Source organism: Chenopodium quinoa, unplaced genomic scaffold (assembly GCF_001683475.1).
Source record: "Chenopodium quinoa cultivar QQ74 unplaced genomic scaffold, ASM168347v1, whole genome shotgun sequence".
In the NCBI taxonomy this organism is placed as follows: Eukaryota; Viridiplantae; Streptophyta; class Magnoliopsida; order Caryophyllales; family Amaranthaceae; genus Chenopodium; species Chenopodium quinoa.
Window position 1 is genome coordinate 5,229,618 of NW_018745684.1, and position 21,526 is coordinate 5,251,143.

Sequence of the window (21,526 nt, forward strand, 5' to 3'; positions counted from 1 at the left end):
TTATTAAATTTCGAAATTTTTTAATGTTATCATTAATTAAAAGTTTTGTTCATACATCAATCAACCTATAGTTACTTTTTTTTGGTGTTTTACCCAATTCACCTTTTGGACTAATTTGGATTCGAGGATTAGTTATGGGTGATTAGGTTCCAGTCCCCTTCCAATTATTGTTACGAGGGATCGAACACGCGATCCTCCCTACCAAGTGTAACCCCAATCACCATTACACCAACAGCCAATTGGTATCAATCTATGCTTACTAATTACTCGTATTTTCACATACAGACTACGCTGTAAGATGAATAAAATACGAGCCTAATCTGATTATATTAATCACATTTACACCTTCCTACCAATAGTCCGATACCGGCTATGTACCCATATAGGCGTGGCTCGATCAACCTAGCCATAAGCCATGGCTAGGTAGGGAGCCGGAGGTGCACATACCAGTATACCACACTTCCTTGAATCGTTAGGTACGGAGGACTCTCGAACCAACTGCTTATTGCTTACGCCACAATCAAAAATAACTTCCAGAATTTCGTCGGTGCCCCTACTTTCTCTTCATCTATTTCTCTCTTGTTTCGAGTGATTCAATTCTTTGTTGCCGCTATTTTAAACTTAAAACCCTTGCTTAATTTTCATTACACAAATTACCCCAATTTATTTTGCGGATTGCACTTAATCTGGTCTTAGGAGTTGAAATTTTCATTGGAATTCGTCAATTGAGGTACATTTCTTGGTACCCATTTCACAAATTTGTAATCTTTACCATTTTTACTTAACAATTTGATCTCTTGATTGATTCTTAGATTTAGTTTTTCATAAATTTTGCGTTAAACCCTTGATTGTGTGATTCTTGAGCTTAATTTAGTGGGTTTAATTGCAATTTATGACCTGGGATTACCCCTAATCTTGTTGAAAAACTAGGGTTTATTGTTTTTATTAGAATGGGGAAGCCATTGATATATGAGATATTGGAAAAACCAGCAACTAGTTGTATTATAGCAATCTGCAGTGCAATTTGGTATTATATCCAAAAGAAGAATATTGGGTATGCGCAGGTGGGATTGAGCTATGAAACTGCTCTTGAAGGGCATCATTGGAGGTTAATCACGTCGGCTTTCGCGCATATTAGTGTGATTCATCTTGTGTTTAATATGAGTGCTCTTTGGAGTCTTGGTGTAGTGGAGCAATTAGGGGACATTGGTCTTGGGTTTCAGTTTTATCTTCATTACACTCTTGTGTTGATTGTATTATCTGGTGTTTTGGTGTTATGGGCTTATCATATTCTGATTAATAAGCTAAAGTTAGAGCATTTTCGACGAGTAACGGCTGTTGGGTATTCCTGTGTTGTTTTTGGGTGGATGACGATTTTGTCTGTGAAGCAACCGTCTTCTAAATTGAATTTGTTTGGGCTTCTTTCTCTTCCTATTAGTTTTGCACCGTTTGAATCGCTTATCTTCACATCGATTATTGTTCCTCAAGCAAGTTTTCTTGGGCATTTGTCAGGAATTATTGTTGGGTATGCTATTGGATGGGGTTTGATTCATGGGATGAACAACTACTGGGCTTTGACATTGTTAGGATGGATTGCTCTTGTTTTTGTTGGGAGTTTGAAACGTTCTGGTGCTTATGGTTTTGATTTCCTTGAGATTGAATCTGTTTCTGAAACTTCGCTGCCCACTGTTCGGTTTCTTGCACCTGGCAACGGTAGAACACTGCAGATGAGTTCAGTGCCAGCAGGAGGCGTTGAATTGGTTTAAACTTTAATGGCCTCAAAATGTCTATGATTGGAGCAAGAATACTAGATATATACACCATGCTTGGCTGACTCTTTTTGAACATGAGGTGGTTTCTTATTGCGATCCTTAGACTTTCTGGGAGCCACAGCTTGTTCTGCATTTGCTGACCTCTTTAGAAATGTACTACTTTTTTTGCTCTTGTTCAACCAACCTGGATAAAGAAGATTTTGACATATTGATGGTGCAGTATATTTACCTGTTCTGTTGGCTCATTAAAGGTCAGCTTTAAATTGGGATTCCAATATCTTTGTATATTGTATGGTAACGCAATTGAGATCAGATGAGTGTGTTTGCATCTTATCTTTCAGCTGGGAAATAGAGGGAGAAAATCTTATTCTTATAATATTGTTCCATTTTGTACATGAGACATGACTGGACATAATTAAGCATTCTTGAAATCATTACCATCCTACAACTGTTCATATTGTTATTTTGGCTGACTTAACTTCTTATAAGAGTTGCTTTGTACTTTTGTAGTCACTTTTGATCTAGATGAGGAAGCATAGTCTCTTGTTTCTGTTGTATGTGAACTTATTCTTGGCATAGTTGTATGCAGGGTCCCCATGAAAATTAATGTAGGTTGAAAGTTGTTCTGTATCCGGCCTTAGGTTCATAGACATGTCGAAACCTGGTTGGTTTCAGATGCTGCACAACAGTGAACTTCACGCTTTGAATATCACATTTTAGTTTATGCAACTGTTAATTTTCTTTGTTGTCTCATGAGGATTACACAAACTGACAGAGAAATCTATAAAATCTTACATGACCCAAAAAAAAAAAAAAAAAAAATTCCCAGTCTTGTCTTGATCTATCCAAATCCATTCCGGAGAACATTTGCTTAGCTTGAATTGCTAGCCTACTACGGTGATGCAATAATGGAATTTATTTCCAAATTGAACAAGTAATCCTTGAAAGATGCATTCTGCTGAACCTTAAGTAGTTTGCTGATATTTAATTTTCCTGTTCATGATCATTTGTTAGCATTTAATCTTAGTAGTTTGTTGAACCGTAAGTAGAGCACAAGTTTTGCAGAACAACCCCCGTTCCTTGACGCCTTTTTGTCCTGGTCAATAACTCAATATCTCGTGGCTTCTTTTATGTCAATTATTTATAATGAGAAAGATTATGTCTCTAAAATGTATTCATTCAGGGTTTAAAAGGATCGCATTAGAGAAAAATATTTATTGGCATTGCTGATTGTTGAGTTGAGTTGTGGCTGAAATTCAACTTAACAATACTCTTTAAACCACTGCATTTTGAGTTTAATGAATGGGATGTTCAAATCTCTACATATCCTAAGGACAAGCTTGTGTCATAAATGTTTGTGACCATGTTCGGGATTAATCTGCATAATTGGCTAAACTCTTAATTCTGGTGGACTATATGAAATGATCTGGTCTGGTTAAGTGTATTTAGGTGTTTATGGTGATGTTTATTGCTTAGCCACTGCCTAGTTTTTCAAATGAGTCCAAGTTTATCTGTGTCATCATTTATGGGGATCCTTTATTATTTACTGGATTGTGAGTCCTTTCTTTGTCTCGCCCTCGCTTCTCATTTCTATCTGTATCACTGTGTTGAACCAATCTTCACACTGCTCTGTTGGGCACTTGGGGCTTGCAGATGAATGTAAATCTGAATGGCATTACTTGTTCGTTGTTACTATTTTCATTCTTGGTGTGTTGGATCTTCGTCCATTTTCTTTACTGTTTTGATTGCTGTGTCTGCTCAAGTATCCAGTTGATCCCACTTGAATATGGTGATAAGTTCTGCTCTTGAGTAGACAAGATAATGTCGATTGTTCTTAAAATATACCTGGATAAAATTGAGTATTTTTTTCCCTTTTTTCCCTTCCGCTCACGAATTACACATGTATGTGTATGTATATGTAGAAGACCAATTCTGCCTTTCAGGCTCCTGTTGGAATGCCGACCGTTAACGAACTGGTTTTTTCATACTTATTATATTTTGTTTAGGGTCATTCCGAAGGAATTTACCTATAATACTAATGTACTCTTTCTTTGGGATCTTAATAAGAATATTATGAGTATTAAAGGTAATATGGAAATATTTAAATTTTAACCTGTTCAATTTATTGGTAGCACATTGTTTTGGGTAGGACTGAAATGAACCGTGCTTTATCTTTGGAACGGAGGGAGTATGTTTTCTTCATAATTGATTCACAATCTCTTGTTACATTGTTTTGGGAAGGATTGAAATGAACCGTGCTTTATCTTTGGAACGGGGGGAGTATGTTTTCTTCATATTTGATTCACAATCTCTTGTTCATTTTTCTGTTAGACATAACCAGTTCCCTTGCACAGGATGCAAAGTTTGTGGTTCATACGAAGTATTAAATAATTAAAAGGTAGACTTGAGAATCAGAAGTTGCTATTGCTTGGCAGCATGAACTATCTCAGGCGAAGCTGAAGCTGTGCTTACTTTTGTAATTCTTTTTAGAATCTCAGATGAAAATTATACATTCTCGTTAGCTTTTACTTCGTATTTCTCTTCTGTTACAATTCAGAGTGTAGCTAAGATTTGAAAAGATTTAGATAAAGAATTTCTCTTTTGTTCTAAAAACCAAATTATATGATTCTATCATGAGATATGCAGAATAATGCATCAGTAGCATACATAGATTTGTTACTAATCTGTTTCATATCGGTACATATTTCGTCATAACACTGAGATTACGGAAAAAATAAGTTTATTTTATTAGCAAACAAAACTGTCTAAACAAATTTTCTCAGTATGTAATGTTTCCAACTTTGGAAAAGCATCATCTTACTACAGTTCCCACTCGACCACTCGTCATTTTCAGATCCGGTCCGCTCCCATGCAAGATCTGTAAATCTGTAAGCTGATAACTGGTATGAAGAATAACACAACCAACTGGCCACCAGTTGAAAACTTGAAACTCCTAAATAACCTTCAGTCCTTCATTCAGTAAACTGTGTAAAACAAGCGAGAATTCAATCTAAAAAGAAACCACAAACCAGGTAATATAAGTGACATACACATAAACTGAGATATATGTTTAGAATTTAAAACTGTACATAAACAATCAACAATAAAAGATTTGTAGCTATAGTTGTATCCTAGACTGGGCTAAATGAATGAAAGAAATCTGAATTCTGACATGGAGGTTGACAGAATTATGAAAAAGAATCAGCATGTAGAACAAACAATGACAACGAGAATGTAGAATCCTTATTGCAATCACGCAAATCGTTCACGACTGTCCTGAGCATTATAATGTGCTTGAAGTCCTCAAAGCTACCTGGTTCATCTGCAACCAACAGTATAGATATAAGCATCTCAACAAGATGGTACAACATTATATTACCTCTATATGCAATTGAGAAGCAAAAAAAAAAAAAAAAAAAAAGAAAAAGAAAAAACAGAAATAAAGTCAAGTAACACAAAACAATGACCAATAGAAACGAAAATATTGCATTCTGGAAATAATATTATAGTAGCACAATGTTCAAACCATAGATGTCAGTTTGACGGTACTCTATTTCCCCTCTTAATGAACCAAGTACTAGAAGAGTAGCAGTAACTTCATGCTCTGAATGATGGTTATCTTATGTTTATATAATTATATTAAACTCAATTAGCCGCAAAAGCAAGAAGAGATGTCAAATTTGTAGAGGTGGCATGTATTGTATTAGTAGAATAGGTTGTGCAGTGTAAAGTTTGAGTTCATTTTAAAGATGAATGATACCAACACGAATCAATTCATTGGTCGCATTGACCCATTCTATTGAGCAAAACCTACGATGACCTGCATCAAACCTTGAACATCAGAATGTAACTTTGCCTCTTAGAAAGTCTATATTGTAATATGTATAAGCTAACTCATAGGGACCTGGTGTCCAAACGTTTAACTGCCTATTATACCATTACTTGGTTTCAAATGAAATCTCACGCACGGATCTATATACAGATATACTAGTAATATAGGTCCTAGTTATGAAGATTTACTTCTATTTATATTTTGAATTAAAAAGAGAACCTTTCTTCACATAGAAATACTACCACTACCATAGATAGGGTAGGTTGCATGATAATAAATCATTACCAAGTGTCTCCCCTCTTCATATATGTGCTACTAAGATTATAGAATAGTAAATTGATCAATTCTAGTTAGAAACCAGAGGATTCAGAACTCTATGCTAGAGAAGACTACGACAACAATTTCACCCAGTGAACATCTTAATACATACTGAAACTATCATCATATTAATTCTCATACTTTTGGTGAGAAGAAGAATGTGAACATATAAAAGGAATATCTATGCTAACAGTAATTTAATTAGTATTCTAACAACTTCAGAAAGAGCAAAAGTGGCCATTTTCAAGTGACAAGGAATCAGAAAGTCCTAATTCTCTGTTGAAATATACTATATGTCAATTAACAATTTATACAGAAACAAGCATCGTCGAAAAACTGGAAAATGAAAAACAATAGTAGTTGAAAATTTCGGTATAAGCAAACATGTTTCAAGAACATAGTAGATTTGCCTAGTTAGGTGTCACCCATTTGGAAAACTAGAGCCATTACAATAAGATTTAAGAACTCAAATATAAGCAGCAAAACAAGCAAATATAAGCTATGGAAGAGGAAAGTCAGTCATCATATATTATACTATGTTGATCCTAGGTGATTGGTATAGGGATAAAAGATGTTAAACACACTCAAGTCATATACAGAGTGACAAACTAACAATTATATATAGCTTTAGCAAGTAGGCCCTAGAAATGACTGTGTTCATAAGATTAAACACATTAAACTGACACAAATATTCTGGACAACCGCTGATTAAATAAGGAAAAATTCTGCGCCCCCCCCCCCCCTTCCCCCCACGTCGGAAATTAGATGTCACAAAGACTCGTCAATTTACTTCAAATATATAATGTATTCACATTATTAAGTCACTTATTTCTCTAAGCAATGGATGTACTTACGTAGATTTTGTGTTTTCAACATTATCAGCGTGATCTGAAGTTCCATTCACTTGTGGAGCGTCAGCAACTGCACCAGCTTCACTAGCACCTGGATGAAGAAGATTGGTGAAGCCTTGTCCAAGTGACTTCCAGAAACTTATACCAGGTGGCGTGGATGAAGTAATAGGGATCGCAGCAGATGATGCTTCAAATGACTGGGCTGAATCAGGGTTAAGTTCAGAGAATCTAAAAGCCCCTAGGATTCTCTCAGGAAGCTCTGCATCAGTTTGGCTCTCAATAAGAAATGCTAAATCAACTGTTAGTGATGTTATATAACCAAAGGCTAGATGAACGATAGCGTTAGCAACCACTGAAGAGCCAACATCAATGTCCACTTCTAAGAACTTTTCTCCTACACAATACTTGCAGGAAAGGGCTCGCCCAATAACGCAGATGGCCTGTTCTCCAACTGCTGTCCTAACAAGCCAGGGCCCTTTCACAATATTTGCAATTAATTTAAGCCTTGAATTTCGAAGTCCATCACCCCCCTTAATGAATTGATCTATCAGTGAACCTTCTAGGCATGGTTCAGTAGCCACAAAATATGCAATAGCACTGTAGTTCTCTTTACTTGGGAGTTGAAGATTAAAAGCCCAAACAAAAGGTTGGTTTCCCTCTGGAAATTCATTGTCAAGTACTTTTCTGATGCGGTTATTTGGATCTTTTAAGACTTCAGAAATCTTTGAAGAACTTTTAATCCAATCAAATCCCAAGGGCTTCAAAAGGTATTCCCCAGCAGGAACCTTCAGTTTAGTTGTAAAGTATTCTGGACCCCTAACCTTAAATATGTCCCCGGAAGGTGAAGCCCAACCATTGGGACAGTTGTCAGGTTCAAGCAAAGGAACAGCACCTTCTGATTTTATCCTTCTTATCCATTCAGGTTCATCATTATCATCATGCTTAGCCATTACCACAAAAGACTATCTGTAACAAAGATTGTGTTGGTAAAGAGAATAGATAGACAATAAAGATATTACTGTTTCAAGTCTTTCTTCTCAATGCAACAAAGTTGCATATAAAAAGTAAATATAAAAGAGTTAGCCCCTTTTGTCTATGATCGGTACAAAAAATAAAAATGAACACTAGCAAATTCAGAAAGCAAGCAAAAGAATAACCTAAAGCCAGCTAGAAAATCTCTTGTTGAAAATTTAAAGGGCTGTAGCATCTTAAGATGGTAAAAATCACTGCACAAGCAACTAAATTTCATATGATCCCATTATCCCAAGCCCAACCTCCTCTTTAGGAGGGAGGAAGGGATTGGTAAGCAACCAAGCTCTCAAAATCAGAGAGGAGGTAATTGTCTTAATTGAATGATGGTTCCATATCAGAGTTCGTCCCATTTGTTTATGATCAATCTAGAAATAAGAATGAACATAAGAAAGTGAGCAAAAAGAATGATCTATAGTCAGCTGGAACATCTCTTGTAGAAAAATTTGATCTTGAGGGCCGTGGCATCTCAAAGATGGTAAAATGTCACTGCATAAGAAACAATTTTTCATATGATCCCATCATCCCAAGCCCAACCACCCCCCCCCCCTTTAGGAGGAAGGGGGAGAAGAGGAGGAGGGGGGGGGGGGTTATGGTTATATAGCCGTCTCATTTAATGGTCTGACCTCAAAATACTGCTAGATGCGGGAAGCATAGAGTTAGATACGGGAGGAAGAAAACCATTAACGTATCTACAAAGATCACATCAGTTAATGTCTTTGACTCTTTACTTATAGACCTATATCTGGATACGGAATATCTATTAAGGTGGGTTGAAATAGGGTAGGATGAGGGTTATACGGAGCAAGAATCTCACCCGTGTCAATGATTAAAATCTTTCCAAAATGGACAATTTAGCAAGATATTAATCAAAACCTATATATAATCATCACAATGTCCTTTGTCATACTCACAGACATAAGAAACTATTCATCTGTATGTCTCGCTTAACTATAGTAAAAGTTCAATTCCCTCTTTCCCCCTTGATTCAAGCAAACATTTTCTCACAACTCTTCCAGTCTCTACTCCATCTTCATCTCTTCTCCTAAGTCCTCCTTTATCCAGTAAAGTATCAATCTGATCACACATAGTGCCTAACCTCATCTTTGCAATTCAGTCACTTAGCTCCCACTATCAATTGAAACTACGAATTCTTATTACAATTAACATCTTGTAGTCTTGTTCGAATTGCAATATTGTTTGTTGTATTAATCTTTTTTCGCATTGGCGCGAAAGAAACTCATGAGTTATATATTAGCAACTCTTCAACTAAGTTATAGCATCATCTATTTCATTCACACTTCCAATATATACCATGTATTTCTCTCCTGGTCATCATAAACTAGACTAACAATTTGGGAATATAGACTCACTTCCTCAATTGTAACAATCCTTTTCTTTTTATAGGTTTTTTTATTTGTTTTGAGGGGAGCTCAAAAATAAGTCAATCATTCATTCTAATGAGAATAACACATTAACCAAAATAAAAGCAATCTTTTCACAGTCAAAAATTGAGATTTTTTTGACACAAAATTAGTTCATATACATTAAGGATGCAATTACCACATAATATGAATAATTACAAAAAGAAAAAAAAAATACAAAACCCAGATTACAAAACAATCATATTATATGATATTCTTACACAAAGCTGAAAAAAAAAATCAACAAATTGGCGCATCGAAGTGACCAAAAAATATGAAATTTAATTTAATTACAATCATAAAGAATGAAAATCTGACCTTAAAGTTTAATTGTGATTGATCCGACTCCTTCTTTACCTTTAATTCAAAAAATAAAAATAAAACAGATATTTGTGGAAAAAGAAAAGAATGGGGTTTTTTAATGGAGGATGAAATAATAGAAAAGATTTGATCTTTGAAGAAATGAAAGAGTAATTAAGAGAGAATTAATTTGGGAGCAGCAAAATTTGTAATTGGGACCCACAAACTGCTGAGTCCTGAGATTTTAGCGAAAAGAGAAGTGATGACAAAGATGGGTGTACTGCCGCACTGGGTTGTAATTCTACGAGTATACGAAGTTAATCTCATTTACAGTTGATCAAAATCAGCCTGGCCCGATCGGCCCTGGCCCGAATTTAAACGGGCTTTGGGCAGATTATTCGTTAAGTTTATTGTGACACTAGTTTTGTGCCCCATACGATGTTTGGGTTGTTTATTTAATTTTAAAAAAAAACTTTTATCTAAAATATATATATTATTCGAATTTTCTACTCATGGATTAATAATCACTTGACAATCATATCTGTCTGTTTATGGGTATTTTATGGATTAATAATCACTTGACAATCATACTTATCCGTTTATGGGTATTTTATAGATTAATAATCATTTGACAATTAAAAAAAAAATTAGAAGTAATAATGTACAACAATAAAAAAAAAAACGGTTGTTTAAAGCTATGAACTCTTTTCTTTTTCTCGCAACACCTAAGGAAAGGCTAGTTGCATGTATTTTGTTAAAACTCGGTGGCATTTGGTGAATTTTGAAAAATCGGATGACATTTGGAGAAATTCGCAATTGCTCAGTGGCATTTGGTGAAATAGCCGTATTTTTAAAAGTAGGGTATAATCTAATTTAGAGATGACCAAAATCAGCCCGACCCATAGGCCCAACCCAACCCTACCCAAATTTGAACAGGCTTTGGATAGATTTTTCGTTACGTTTATTGCAACATAGCTTAAAGATACGTATCCTCAAGTGATCAAAAAAGGTAAATATATGACTGGTAATCTGGTATCGAGTAGGGTTATGAACCACGAAGTACGAAGTATTTATGTGTATAAATTACTTTGATTAAACTAACCGTTTATATTATTTATGTAACATTAAAATATCATATTGACACGTAAAAACTTAGAATTTCTATAAAAAAAAATTAAAATACAAAACGTAAATCGATAAATCAAAAGTTTTTTTTTTTTTTTTTTTTGGAAGAAAGCTAAAGAACTTTGTAAAACAAAGGGTGTATATGTTTATTATTTTATGTTGATTTCATGTAATATTGTTATTCCATTATTATTCAAAGATTTGGTACATCCTAGTATATCGTTTTTTACCTTATGAGTTTGATTTCATATCTTATCCAGTGGGAACGCATTTATTTTTGTTATCCCAGAAGAATCAACCAAATATAGAAGCAAGGGATATTATTTTTAATAATTAATAATAAATTTTCTTAGAATTTTCTTACATAGTTTTCTTTTGCTAAATAAAACTATGTAAGATTGACGTGGAATGTCATTTTTCCTTTTACACATAGATGGTCTGATCCTATCCATTAGAATTCAATGAGCCACCTTAGGTTGTCAAAATGTAAACCCTAATTTTAGTTATTCTTTATAAATAGTTCTTCTAATTTCCATACTATTGCATCAAAACAAATCATCTTCTTCTCTCCTCCTCTTTTTCATAACCTTTTCTTCTTCCTCCTAACTTTAATACCTTCAAAGATTTACCTTTTTTCTTAAAAAAAAAAAAAAAAAAAAATTGTATAATGGATCACTCTAGTGGAAATATTTCGACAAAATTTCTTTTGGTGAATTAGATGCGCTTTTATTTTTCCGCTGAATAAATACAATTTTCAATCTGGTATGCATTCTTATATATACCTTTCGATGTTTCAATTTGTATTTTGTTATATACAATCATCATTTATACATAAATGTTTGATGCTATGATACAATCATCATTTTGTTTCAATTCCTATTATTTTTCTTTTTTATCATTCTTTTGCCCTCTTCAAGTTAAATTATTTATGTAATTTTCAATTAGACTTTAGTATAATGAATCAACTAATCCATTTTTCTACATCTGATTTCAATTAATTAATTTATTTTCGCAAGGTTAAATCTTGAATGTGCTCATGAAATGAGTAAATATTACATTTCAAAATGTTTGGGGGTATAGTGATATTGATAAAAAAAAAAAAAAAAAATCTTGTAAATTAAGGTTACAATTAGTACAGAGCAACAACATTAACCTACTTAACGGTCATACTGACCGTAAAATCTTGACTATCTCTACAATACACGCAAAAAAAAAAAAAAAAAAAAAAAAAAATCTATCATTAATTAATAAAGGATATTATTAACATCAATAATTCAATTCGAAGATCATAGAAAGTATTTTTGATTGATATTGCAATTGCGTTATTGATCTATTTAAATATCTATTTATTTGTAGCTTGCTAATTCATACTTTCATTTTTTACAATTAAACTAGACAGATGCAAATTAAAAATGCAAGGGTTATTATCTATCAAAGTTCGTAGCGTGATGGATGATGTTGCTTCTTCTTCAGGGGAAAAGATGTAATTGAGGTAAATATAATAATACATCCTTAATTAAGTGTCATTTAATCGTGACTTGTTTAAGCCCTGTGCAACATATATATCTATTGTTTGATACAGATTCATATACTTAAAAATAATTTGCACTTAGGGGTTACTTACTCTTTTAGATCGCAAATTTAAAGATGTCAATATGTCATGAACTAGAATAAAAGTGATGAAAATTTTATGATTTTTTAGTGATGTCTTACTTGAATTGTGTATTACGAATTAATAACAACCTCAACGAGTGTGGAAAAAACTTATAATTATTTAGAGTAAATTCATTGATGACCTTTTCTCTTACTTTCTCCGTTCTTTTAATATTGCACCATATATAGAGTTGGACACAAATTTTTTGATAGTGGGAAAAAGGAAGAGAGAATGGTAATAATACAAAATTGTTTAACATTTAATTTTTTAGTTTATGTTTATAATTACATGGATAATTTTGTACTGTAATTTATTGACAATAACTTGTATCATTGGTTACATTGAAAATAACGTGCTCACAAAAAAATTGGAATTTGGCATACATGACGTCGCAATGGAGTTAAAATTAGGATAAAAATCCTCAATTTTGTTGTCTCCCTAGTCTCTTATCACACTTTAGTTTATTATGTCAATTTCATTCTTTTTTGAGCAAGTTGTTGTTATTGTAGTTATGTACCAGTTGCTGGTATTAGTTGGTTACTTGATATCAAGTACTAAACTCAATAATTTATATCTTTTATTGAAATGACTAATTTAATAATTAAAACTATTTACCGAGAACTATATTTAATTCTAAAAATAGCTAAAAAGAGGCCTTGAACCATAAAAATTTTATGTTTCCTTTTTCCTTGCAAACAAGTTATTTATTTTAAATAAAATAAATTCATTAATAAAAATCACCCGACATCTACCATATATAGAAATAAAAACTAACTAGAAAATAGAATATAAATTGGATAAAATAATCTTTTAATTGGAAAAAACCTTGTTCATCGAGGATGAGATTTGACATTGGTGAATACTCTCTTTTACATCCTTTTTTATACAATGAACATTCCACGAGAGGCCTTTCGATCTAATGTAGTTTTAAAATCATACAAAATTTTAATCCACTTGATTGTAGATATAGGATTGACCTATGTCTTAAAATAGTATATATGCATTAAAAAGTGCATTGTATAAGCATAACTTTAAAGGACTATTCATTTTACGTAAACAAATTGTTATCATATCTTTTGCAGGATCGTGTTTCATCTAAACCACAATTTTCCATATAATTTGGCCACTTGTTATTGTTGATTTTCTTAACTTTGTCTTCATTGGTGTTAGCAAGCTGATGTTATCTATCTTCGGCGGCGAATACGGTGGTGCAAGAGCTTCGTCACTACGTTCCAACCTCCAACATTAATGAACCATCAACACAATGGGCCCTATGGTTGCATGGTAAAAGTTTGGATCCACCATATTCGATAGGATATGTATAAAATTTTGTACGTTTAACCCACGTAACAAGTCATTGTTAAACATATTATATGTGCAAAGGAAATTACGACTTTAAATTATATAATGTTGCATGTGATACATTAAATCTTGATTGAGTTCTCATCCTTCATCTAACATCCAAAATTTTAGCTATTGTACGTTCTGCCTCTTATTGTTGTTCCTTAATAATGGAATATGCATTTTGGATGTTAGATGAAGGATGAAAACTCAATCAGAATTTAATGTATCACATGCAGCATTAGATAATTTGAAGTCGTAATTTCCTTTGCATATATAATATGCTTAACAATGACATGTTACGCGGGTTAATGTACAAAATTTTATACATATCCCATCGAATATGCTGGATCCAAATTTTTACCCTACAACCATAGGGCCCATTGTTGATGGTTCATTGATGTTAAAGGTTGGAACGTAGTGACGACACTCTTACACCACCGTATTCGCTGCCGAAGATAGATAACATCAACCATGCTAACACCAATGAAGACAAAGTTGAGAAAAATTAACAATATTGAATGGTCTGATTACATGGGAAATGGTGGTTTGATAAAGCATGGTCATGCATAAGTTATGGAAGCAGTTTATTTAGAGTCAAATGTATAGCCCTTTTTAAATTTATCTTATACAAACAATGCATTTTTAATGCATGCTATGCTATAATGGTTATTTGGTTACTATAACGTTGTATTGTAGTAAAGAAAGAAATACAGGAAGTAATATTAAGTAAAAATACCTATGTAAAAAGTCAATAAAAAAAAATTTACAGTGAAAATGAGTGAGATGGACTAGGTTCTTTTTAAGCAACCAATGATATTATACTTCATATATGTAGTTGTTATTTTTAAAAAATATAACATGAAGTGGTTGGAAATTAAAATATATTGATCTATTTTGGTTGTCGGTTGACACCATGATACAAAATAAAAAGAACTTGAAGTACGAATTATATATATGTGTTAATGTGTGTTGTTAAAAAAGGACTTAATCTCACTCAAATTGCAGTGTAATTTTGAAACTTCACCTAAAAAAGGTCTATTATAATTTACTTGTATAATGGAGAAATATGATGACATGAATTAATATGATTTTTACATGCATTAGAGTGCATCTTTTTACAAGAGTATAATCTTGCTTATTTGATATCTTTTTTCATTTCAAAATCTTCAAATCCACAAAAAAAAAAAAAAAAAATAATTAAAAAAAAATTCTAATCTTGGGTGCATCAATTGATAGCCATACCGGAGTGCATCTCAAAGGTTTGAACATAATTAATTTAGGTGATTATATGCTTAAATTACATATCAGAAATATAATTTTAGGCACACAAAATTCTACATTTTTCAATTGAATATATTTTACATGTTATTAAACAACGATTATACTACGTATGAAGACTAAAAATGTTTTAGTACTTTTACCTAGAAAAGGATTGACTAATAATTAGCTTAAGTAAGATTTTTATTGATTAATATCATCTCTTGATAAACTATTCACTTTGAGGTATCCTGTCTTCGTTTTTTTATACACCTTTCAAAACAATCAAATAGATTGAGAGATTTTCATGAAAATTGTTAAAAGAAATCAAAATTCCATAATTACACCACTTTTTATAAAAATTCCCTACATATCGTTCACATCATCTATTCTATTTAAAAATGATTTTATTTTTGGGGTGTGAACAAAACCGCTAATTGAATTAGCGGTTTTACCTTACTTAAAACCGCTAATTCAACTAGCGGTTTATCTGAGTAAAAAAAATCAGCGTAAACCGCTAATTGAATTAGCAGTTTTATGTAAGGTAAAACAACTAATTCAATTAGCGGTTTTGCTCTAAACTAGAGAAAAAAAAAATCATATTTAAAGAGGTTGGATGACGTGGACGGTATGTAAAGAATTTGATAACAATTAGAACAATTTAGGAATTTTTAGTTCTTTTAGCCATATCCATAAAAATCGCTCAAAATCAAATAGATTGGATCATTCCTTAAAAAAAAAATTAAAAAAATTGACCATTTTTTAGCATTTATAGTGCTTAAACTATGCCTTAAAAATTCATATTGCTTCGTGCTAATACGATCCTTGTAGCTAGCCGTACTCCCCTTTTATTCTTTTTATTTTTCATGATGTTTGGAGTCTTGCATTGTTTTTACAGAATTAATGCTGTGTTGTAATAAGACAATATCTCAATATACAAAAACAAAAATAAAAACTCCGTTATATATTTTGGAAACTAATATTATCGGAAACATATCTAACAAGATTTCCCAAGTAATTAAATATTTTTTGTAGAAATATTACTCCTATGATATTTAACAGATTTCATTTCCAGCAAGCTTGTGACATATTAGGAGTACATGGATGCAAACATAAATCGACAATAGATGAAAACACAATAAATTGCCAATTAAATTGGACATCATACAAAGAGCGACTTGACATTTCAAAATTAGTTTTGAGGTAATCTTTCACATCTTTCTTTATGTTTTTAGTAAATAAGATGTACTTACTATCTAAAAGAGCCAAAACAAATTTCCCTTTAAAGTAGATAAACATATGGAAAGATAACTTGTTTTTTTCCTTTAACGTAAATACTACCTTTCATATATGTTGTATTAACATGCATTATTGTACTTTTAGCATGAAAAGAGCCCAAACAAACTTCTATATGAGTCTATCTAAAATCATACAAGTGGGACTTAAATTCATGACAAAATTTTGGTTTCATCTTCTCTATTTTCATGCATGTATTAATAAGTGGTACTAAAACAAGCTCTTATATATGTAAAGTAAACAATCATTCATGGGTTATATCACACAATTTTCATAACTTTTGATATTGTCTTTTTCATTTCATATGTAGTTTCTACGAACAGTACAAATGTCATTGGCCAACAGATCAAAAGAACAAACTTACCCTCAACCAAAACCAACTATAAAATTTTATCACAAGTAATACATGCTCTTCTTCTAAATCCTACCAAAAGGAGCTTGAACTTCTCACCTTCTTTTTTGCATAACATCTATCTCTTTCATCCTTCATTTTCCTTCTAGAAGCCAAAATAATTGTCAAGATTAACAAAAATGGAGAAGAAAAATGCAATTAAAGATGAGGCTTTGTTGCAACACCCTTATCTTCTTGTATTAGTTGTTGTATTAGGGTTTATTATAATGGATCCATTTGAATTGGGTCCTTTGGGAGGGTATGAATTCAAGCCAATTAAGAATCAAATTGCACCTTACAATGAAGTAATGAAAAATTGGCCAAGAGACAACCAAAGTCGATTGGGCCAACACGGTAAATTGGAGTTTGTTGATCAAGTTTTTGGCCCGGAATCATTAGAGTTTGATAAATTGGGCCGAGGCCCATATACCGGATTGGCAGACGGTCGAGTTGTAAGATGGATGGGTGAGAAAATTGGATGGGAGACATTTGCGACTGTGACATCAACCTGGTTAGTTTTCTCTAGTATGAAATGTTCTAACCACTGACTATATCAGTTTACAATATGTTACGTCCCATTTTTTAGAGAAGACGACTCTAATTGTAAACGTGTATCTTTTCTTTGGTTTACATAATGCTACTTTAATCAATTTAAAAGATTTTAAGTCACTTCAATTTAATGTGATTGTTGAGATTACTTAAATTTTGCTAATGAATTTTGAAAGGTCAATGAAATTATGTGGAAAAGGAGTTGACTCAACAACAGCAAAGCAGTGGAAGTTCGAGCAATTATGTGGGCGCCCATTGGGCCTTAGGTTCGATCAAGAAACAGGAAATTTGTACATTGCTGATGCATATTATGGGCTTCTTGTTGTTGGGCCTGAAGGAGGTCTTGCTACTCCTTTGGCAACCCATGTTGATGGAGATCCCATACTTTTTGCAAATGATCTTGATATTCACAAAAATGGCTCCATTTTCTTCACTGATACTAGCAAGAGATACAATAGAGTGTAAGTATATCTTCTTCATTTTGATTCGATGATTCAAATGTACCTAAATACGCCGAAAATCACTTAAATATGTCTTAGAGATGTATCTATTACTACTTGTTTGTGTAGTAACTCGTAATCTCTATTACAACGTCTGTCATCTATTTTATGTTACTTTACATGTTTCAAAATACTTATACGATTTTGGGTTGTTACAGGCACCACTTCTTGATATTATTGGAGGGAGAAGCCACTGGTAGGCTTCTAAGATATGATCCATCTACCAAAGAAACACATGTTGTATTGGATGGTTTGGCTTTTCCTAATGGAGTTCAATTATCAAAAGATCAAACTTTTCTCCTCTTTACTGAAACTACTAATTGCAGGTTATAATCATTCTCCTTTCACTCTAATAACATGCCTTTTTTATTACTAGTAATAGAAATACTTTGCCAATCTCTGAATAATAAACCATGTTTCTATTTGGTCCGTCACAAAAATAAGGACCACTTAATATATTCACGACTGCTAAAAGATAAAGATGGTATTTTAACTCAATTTCCTTAAAATGGCCTAGATGATTTTCAAGATTTTAACTCATGTGATGAGTGATTAGTATTTAAGTACAATAATTTCGATGGGTGATGGATGCTAAGAAACTTGTTACATGTAACGCAGGCTTATGAAGTTGTGGCTTGAAGGCTCAAAAACAGGACAAGTAGAGGTGGTAGCAAATTTGCCAGGATTTCCAGACAATGTAAGACTAAACGAAAAGGGTGAATTTTGGGTAGCAATAGATTGTTGTAGGACAGCACCACAAGAGGTGATGATCAACAACCCATGGCTAAGGCGAATGTATTTTCGGCTGCCACTACCCTTGAAGATCCTGGCTAGGCTAATGGGGATGAAGATGTACACGGTGATTTCACTCTTCAATGAGGATGGGAAGATCCTTGAAGTGTTGGAAGATAAACAAGGTGTGGTGATGCAATTAGTGAGTGAAGTTAGAGAGGTTAATGGTAAACTTTGGATAGGTACTGTGGCTCATAACCACATTGCTACTCTGCCTTACCCTGCATTAGTTTAAGCCAAATTAGATGTGGTTTTGTTCATGTTTTTTTAAAAGGAGAGTGTTGTGTTGTTGTTTTAGAATTTCATGTAAGAGCTTAATTCATTAGATTTTAGAGGGATTGTTTGAATAAATTAATCATTGTACGTATAATTTAATAGCTCATGAAATGATTTGCGTGCAATTAGGTTTGACAAAACTGACTCATACTTGATTACCTGATTCAAAACCTAAGTTAAATCAAAACTGAATACAATAACTCGATTTTGAAGTGAGCTAAAAAACCTAACACGTGCAGTAGATTTAAGATTCAAGTACAAAATTGACCTCATTCTAATATGATAAGAATTACTCCATTTGACATTAATTAATTAATTAATTACAACCTTAGAAGATTATGAAATTTAATGACAGGTTCTTTACCGGATTGAATGAGCTCGAGAATGACAAAATCTCCGATTTTGAAGTCATTGGCTATATATAAACCTCGCAATTTTCCAATATAAGCATGTTTTCCCTTGGTATATTCGAAAGGCAGCACCCATTTACGTCCTTTTTCATCTATTACAACGTATTGCCTCTTGTCTAGCCCAATTTTTCTTGCAAAATCCAATGGAATGAACTGCACAATCACACCATAATCATAATAGGTGACACAAAATATATATATTTCATATAGTACTTCATAAATAGTACTAACTCATACAAGGATTTTTCGCCTTTGATATACATCCTCCGTCTAGAGACTTAGGTATAGTTTGATCGAACTATACATGTGAACTTCAAATGGAGGATGTATGTTAATTACCCATCTAAGGTAATCTAACATGATAATATGTCACGTACGTGTTTATTTGTACATACAAGTATACAACTAAAGTACACTTACCAGCTGAGCTGACTTGTAGCTATGATTCATCAAAACTAAAGTACAGTAAGGATGCCCAGTTGGTTTAAATCCAATAGTTTTCTGCTCTTGAATCTTCTTGTTCTCCGTTCTGTTTGATAACCCTTCATCGACATCTGCATACAAATTGCTAATAAAATCGACATATAACTAAAATATTTACACCGTAACATACTATATGCTCCTCCTTCTTTCGTCTCTAAAAGTTCTTTCTATTTAAACAGTGACTGTCTAAAAAAAATGGTTAAAATAAAAAAATTAAAGTTTTATCAAGCGTCGAAAATTCGTGCTTACGAGCAGTAGGATCAACAATAACAGAAACGTCGAAAACCAAGTAACCTTGATATTTTAACTCCAAGAAATCACCAATTTGCAAATCATGGTCTTCGCAAAATATATCCCATCCATCTTTGAATTGAACCTTATTTTTACTTAACTCGATCTTCACATCCCAAATTTTCTTACTCTTATCTCTTAATAAGGCCATCTTATTCTCTCCAATTTCTGATCCTACACCAATATTTATTGGCTTCGGGATTGACTGCATGCAAAGGAAAAAAAATGTTAAAAAGAAAGTTTTAGCATCTTTCTTTTGCTAAGACGCAAAAAAATGACAGAAATTACACCTATGTGGCTATGTGAAATATTTGTCACAATGATAGTGTAACATAAATTAGAACCACGTATGTCCACTAAAATAAAAAATGAGACAATCTTATTTTTATAGGAATGACCCTAAAATTAAAACAAATCACATAATCTTTAACAAACAGAGAGAGTAATGCGGAGTATGAAGTAATTCGTTATTAGACTTCTCACTAGTGCAACTGACTCGTAGCTGCAATTCTGTAGAACAAAAGTACTTGGTCTAGATCCCATATTTGTTTGCTCTAAAACGTCGTTATTATTCTCCCTTGATAACCCTTCATGCGCTACATCTGCATATATAGACATTGCTAATAATTTAACTTCACATATAACCAAATATAAAAAAATAAAAATATTACTCGTACTTTGTATATCTTTTATATTATTTCATTCTTTTCTAAAAGTTCTTCTAGTTTTGTCTGTGAATTATTTCACAATGAAAACCGATCACAGACGAACTTTTCAAAACAGAGGAAGTACTAAATAATACAAGTATATATATACTAATATACTTTGTAATCCATAGACATAAACATATACCTTTGGCTTCATTAAGAGTGGCACCTGAATTATTTTTCACGCCACAGGAGCTTAAAGCTTGCACTATTACATAGTTAGATTGATTAGATTCATCATCAATTGTTGCAAATTCGCGCTCACAAGCAGTAGAATCAAAGACGAAAACGTCGAAAACCCAGTAACCTTGATGCATAAACACCAATAAATCACCAATTTGCAAATCATGGTCTTTGCAAAAAATTTCCCACCCATCTTTGAATTGCACCTTATTATTAATCAACTCAATTTTCACATCCCAAATTTTCTTACTCTTATCTCTTAATAAGGCCATTTTCTCTCCAATAATTGCTCCTAAACCAAGATATTTGTAAAATGACTTCGGAATTGACTGCATGCAAAGGTAAAATAAAATAGTACTTAGCAAAGTATTAGCATACTACGTATATTATGTCGTTTTGATAAAGAAGGACAAAACTCATACTTGTATAAGACATGAGAAATAATTGTGACGTTGATAGTGAAATTTAGATTAGTACGGACTACGGAGTATAGTTTAAGGCGGACTTACAAAATTAGAAAGGAAACCGGGAATGAGAGGCTGGAAAAAGTGAGGTTTCCTAGGGTGGAATAACCTCATTTAGCTTCTCCAGAGAAACTTTCTTGTGTAATTTTGTTTGCTTGACGTAAGCTCAATGTGCTTTACAAACATTCTTGTGTAACTTTATATGGATGGAAAAGGGTATACCCTTTCAGTATGGTCTCTTTCCGTACAAAAAGAAAATTATATTTTCTCTGTTTTTT

General features: G+C 32.8%; 4 protein-coding genes across 7 annotated transcripts; 2 read left to right on the forward strand and 2 right to left on the reverse strand.

Annotated features, from left to right (window-relative positions):
* Positions 1-423: 423 nt before the first annotated feature.
* On the forward strand, positions 424-2,484 carry LOC110717823 (RHOMBOID-like protein 13). Its single transcript, XM_021896604.1, has one exon. The coding sequence runs from the start codon at positions 951-953 to the stop codon at positions 1,764-1,766; it is 816 nt and encodes a 271-aa protein (XP_021752296.1). The 5' UTR covers positions 424-950; the 3' UTR covers positions 1,767-2,484.
* A 2,011-nt stretch (positions 2,485-4,495) lies between these two features.
* Positions 4,496-9,810, reverse strand: LOC110717639 (protein ENHANCED DISEASE RESISTANCE 2-like). The gene is made up of 3 exons (XM_021896390.1): positions 9,545-9,810; positions 6,777-7,739; positions 4,496-5,094 (listed from the first exon to the last, which is right to left on the reverse strand). Exons 2-3 carry the CDS (start codon positions 7,721-7,723, stop codon positions 5,091-5,093), a joined length of 951 nt encoding a protein of 316 aa, XP_021752082.1. The 5' UTR covers positions 7,724-7,739; positions 9,545-9,810; the 3' UTR covers positions 4,496-5,090.
* Positions 9,811-11,043: 1,233 nt separating this feature from the next.
* LOC110717738 (protein STRICTOSIDINE SYNTHASE-LIKE 13-like) lies at positions 11,044-18,801 on the forward strand. Of its 3 annotated transcripts, none has more exons than XM_021896499.1 (7): positions 11,044-11,413; positions 12,047-12,143; positions 15,982-16,109; positions 16,513-17,104; positions 17,319-17,603; positions 17,801-17,968; positions 18,261-18,801. In XM_021896499.1, the coding sequence occupies exons 4-7, from the start codon at positions 16,734-16,736 to the stop codon at positions 18,667-18,669; spliced, it is 1,233 nt and encodes a 410-aa protein (XP_021752191.1). In that variant the 5' UTR covers positions 11,044-11,413; positions 12,047-12,143; positions 15,982-16,109; positions 16,513-16,733; the 3' UTR covers positions 18,670-18,801. The 3 variants fall into 3 exon arrangements, with proteins under 3 accessions (XP_021752191.1, XP_021752192.1, XP_021752193.1); XM_021896500.1 differs by having other exon boundaries at positions 12,051-12,143; XM_021896501.1 differs by lacking the exons at positions 11,044-11,413; positions 12,047-12,143; positions 16,513-17,104 and having other exon boundaries at positions 15,370-16,109.
* A 68-nt stretch (positions 18,802-18,869) lies between these two features.
* Positions 18,870-21,400, reverse strand: LOC110717739 (B3 domain-containing protein REM5-like). 2 transcript variants are annotated; one of them, XM_021896503.1, is made up of 6 exons: positions 21,294-21,400; positions 20,747-21,113; positions 20,378-20,496; positions 19,898-20,099; positions 19,541-19,674; positions 18,870-19,273 (listed from the first exon to the last, which is right to left on the reverse strand). In XM_021896503.1, the coding sequence occupies exons 1-6, from the start codon at positions 21,360-21,362 to the stop codon at positions 19,031-19,033; spliced, it is 1,134 nt and encodes a 377-aa protein (XP_021752195.1). In that variant the 5' UTR covers positions 21,363-21,400; the 3' UTR covers positions 18,870-19,030. The 2 variants fall into 2 exon arrangements, with proteins under 2 accessions (XP_021752195.1, XP_021752194.1); XM_021896502.1 differs by having other exon boundaries at positions 19,853-20,099.
* Between the last annotated feature and the right edge of the window lie 126 nt (positions 21,401-21,526).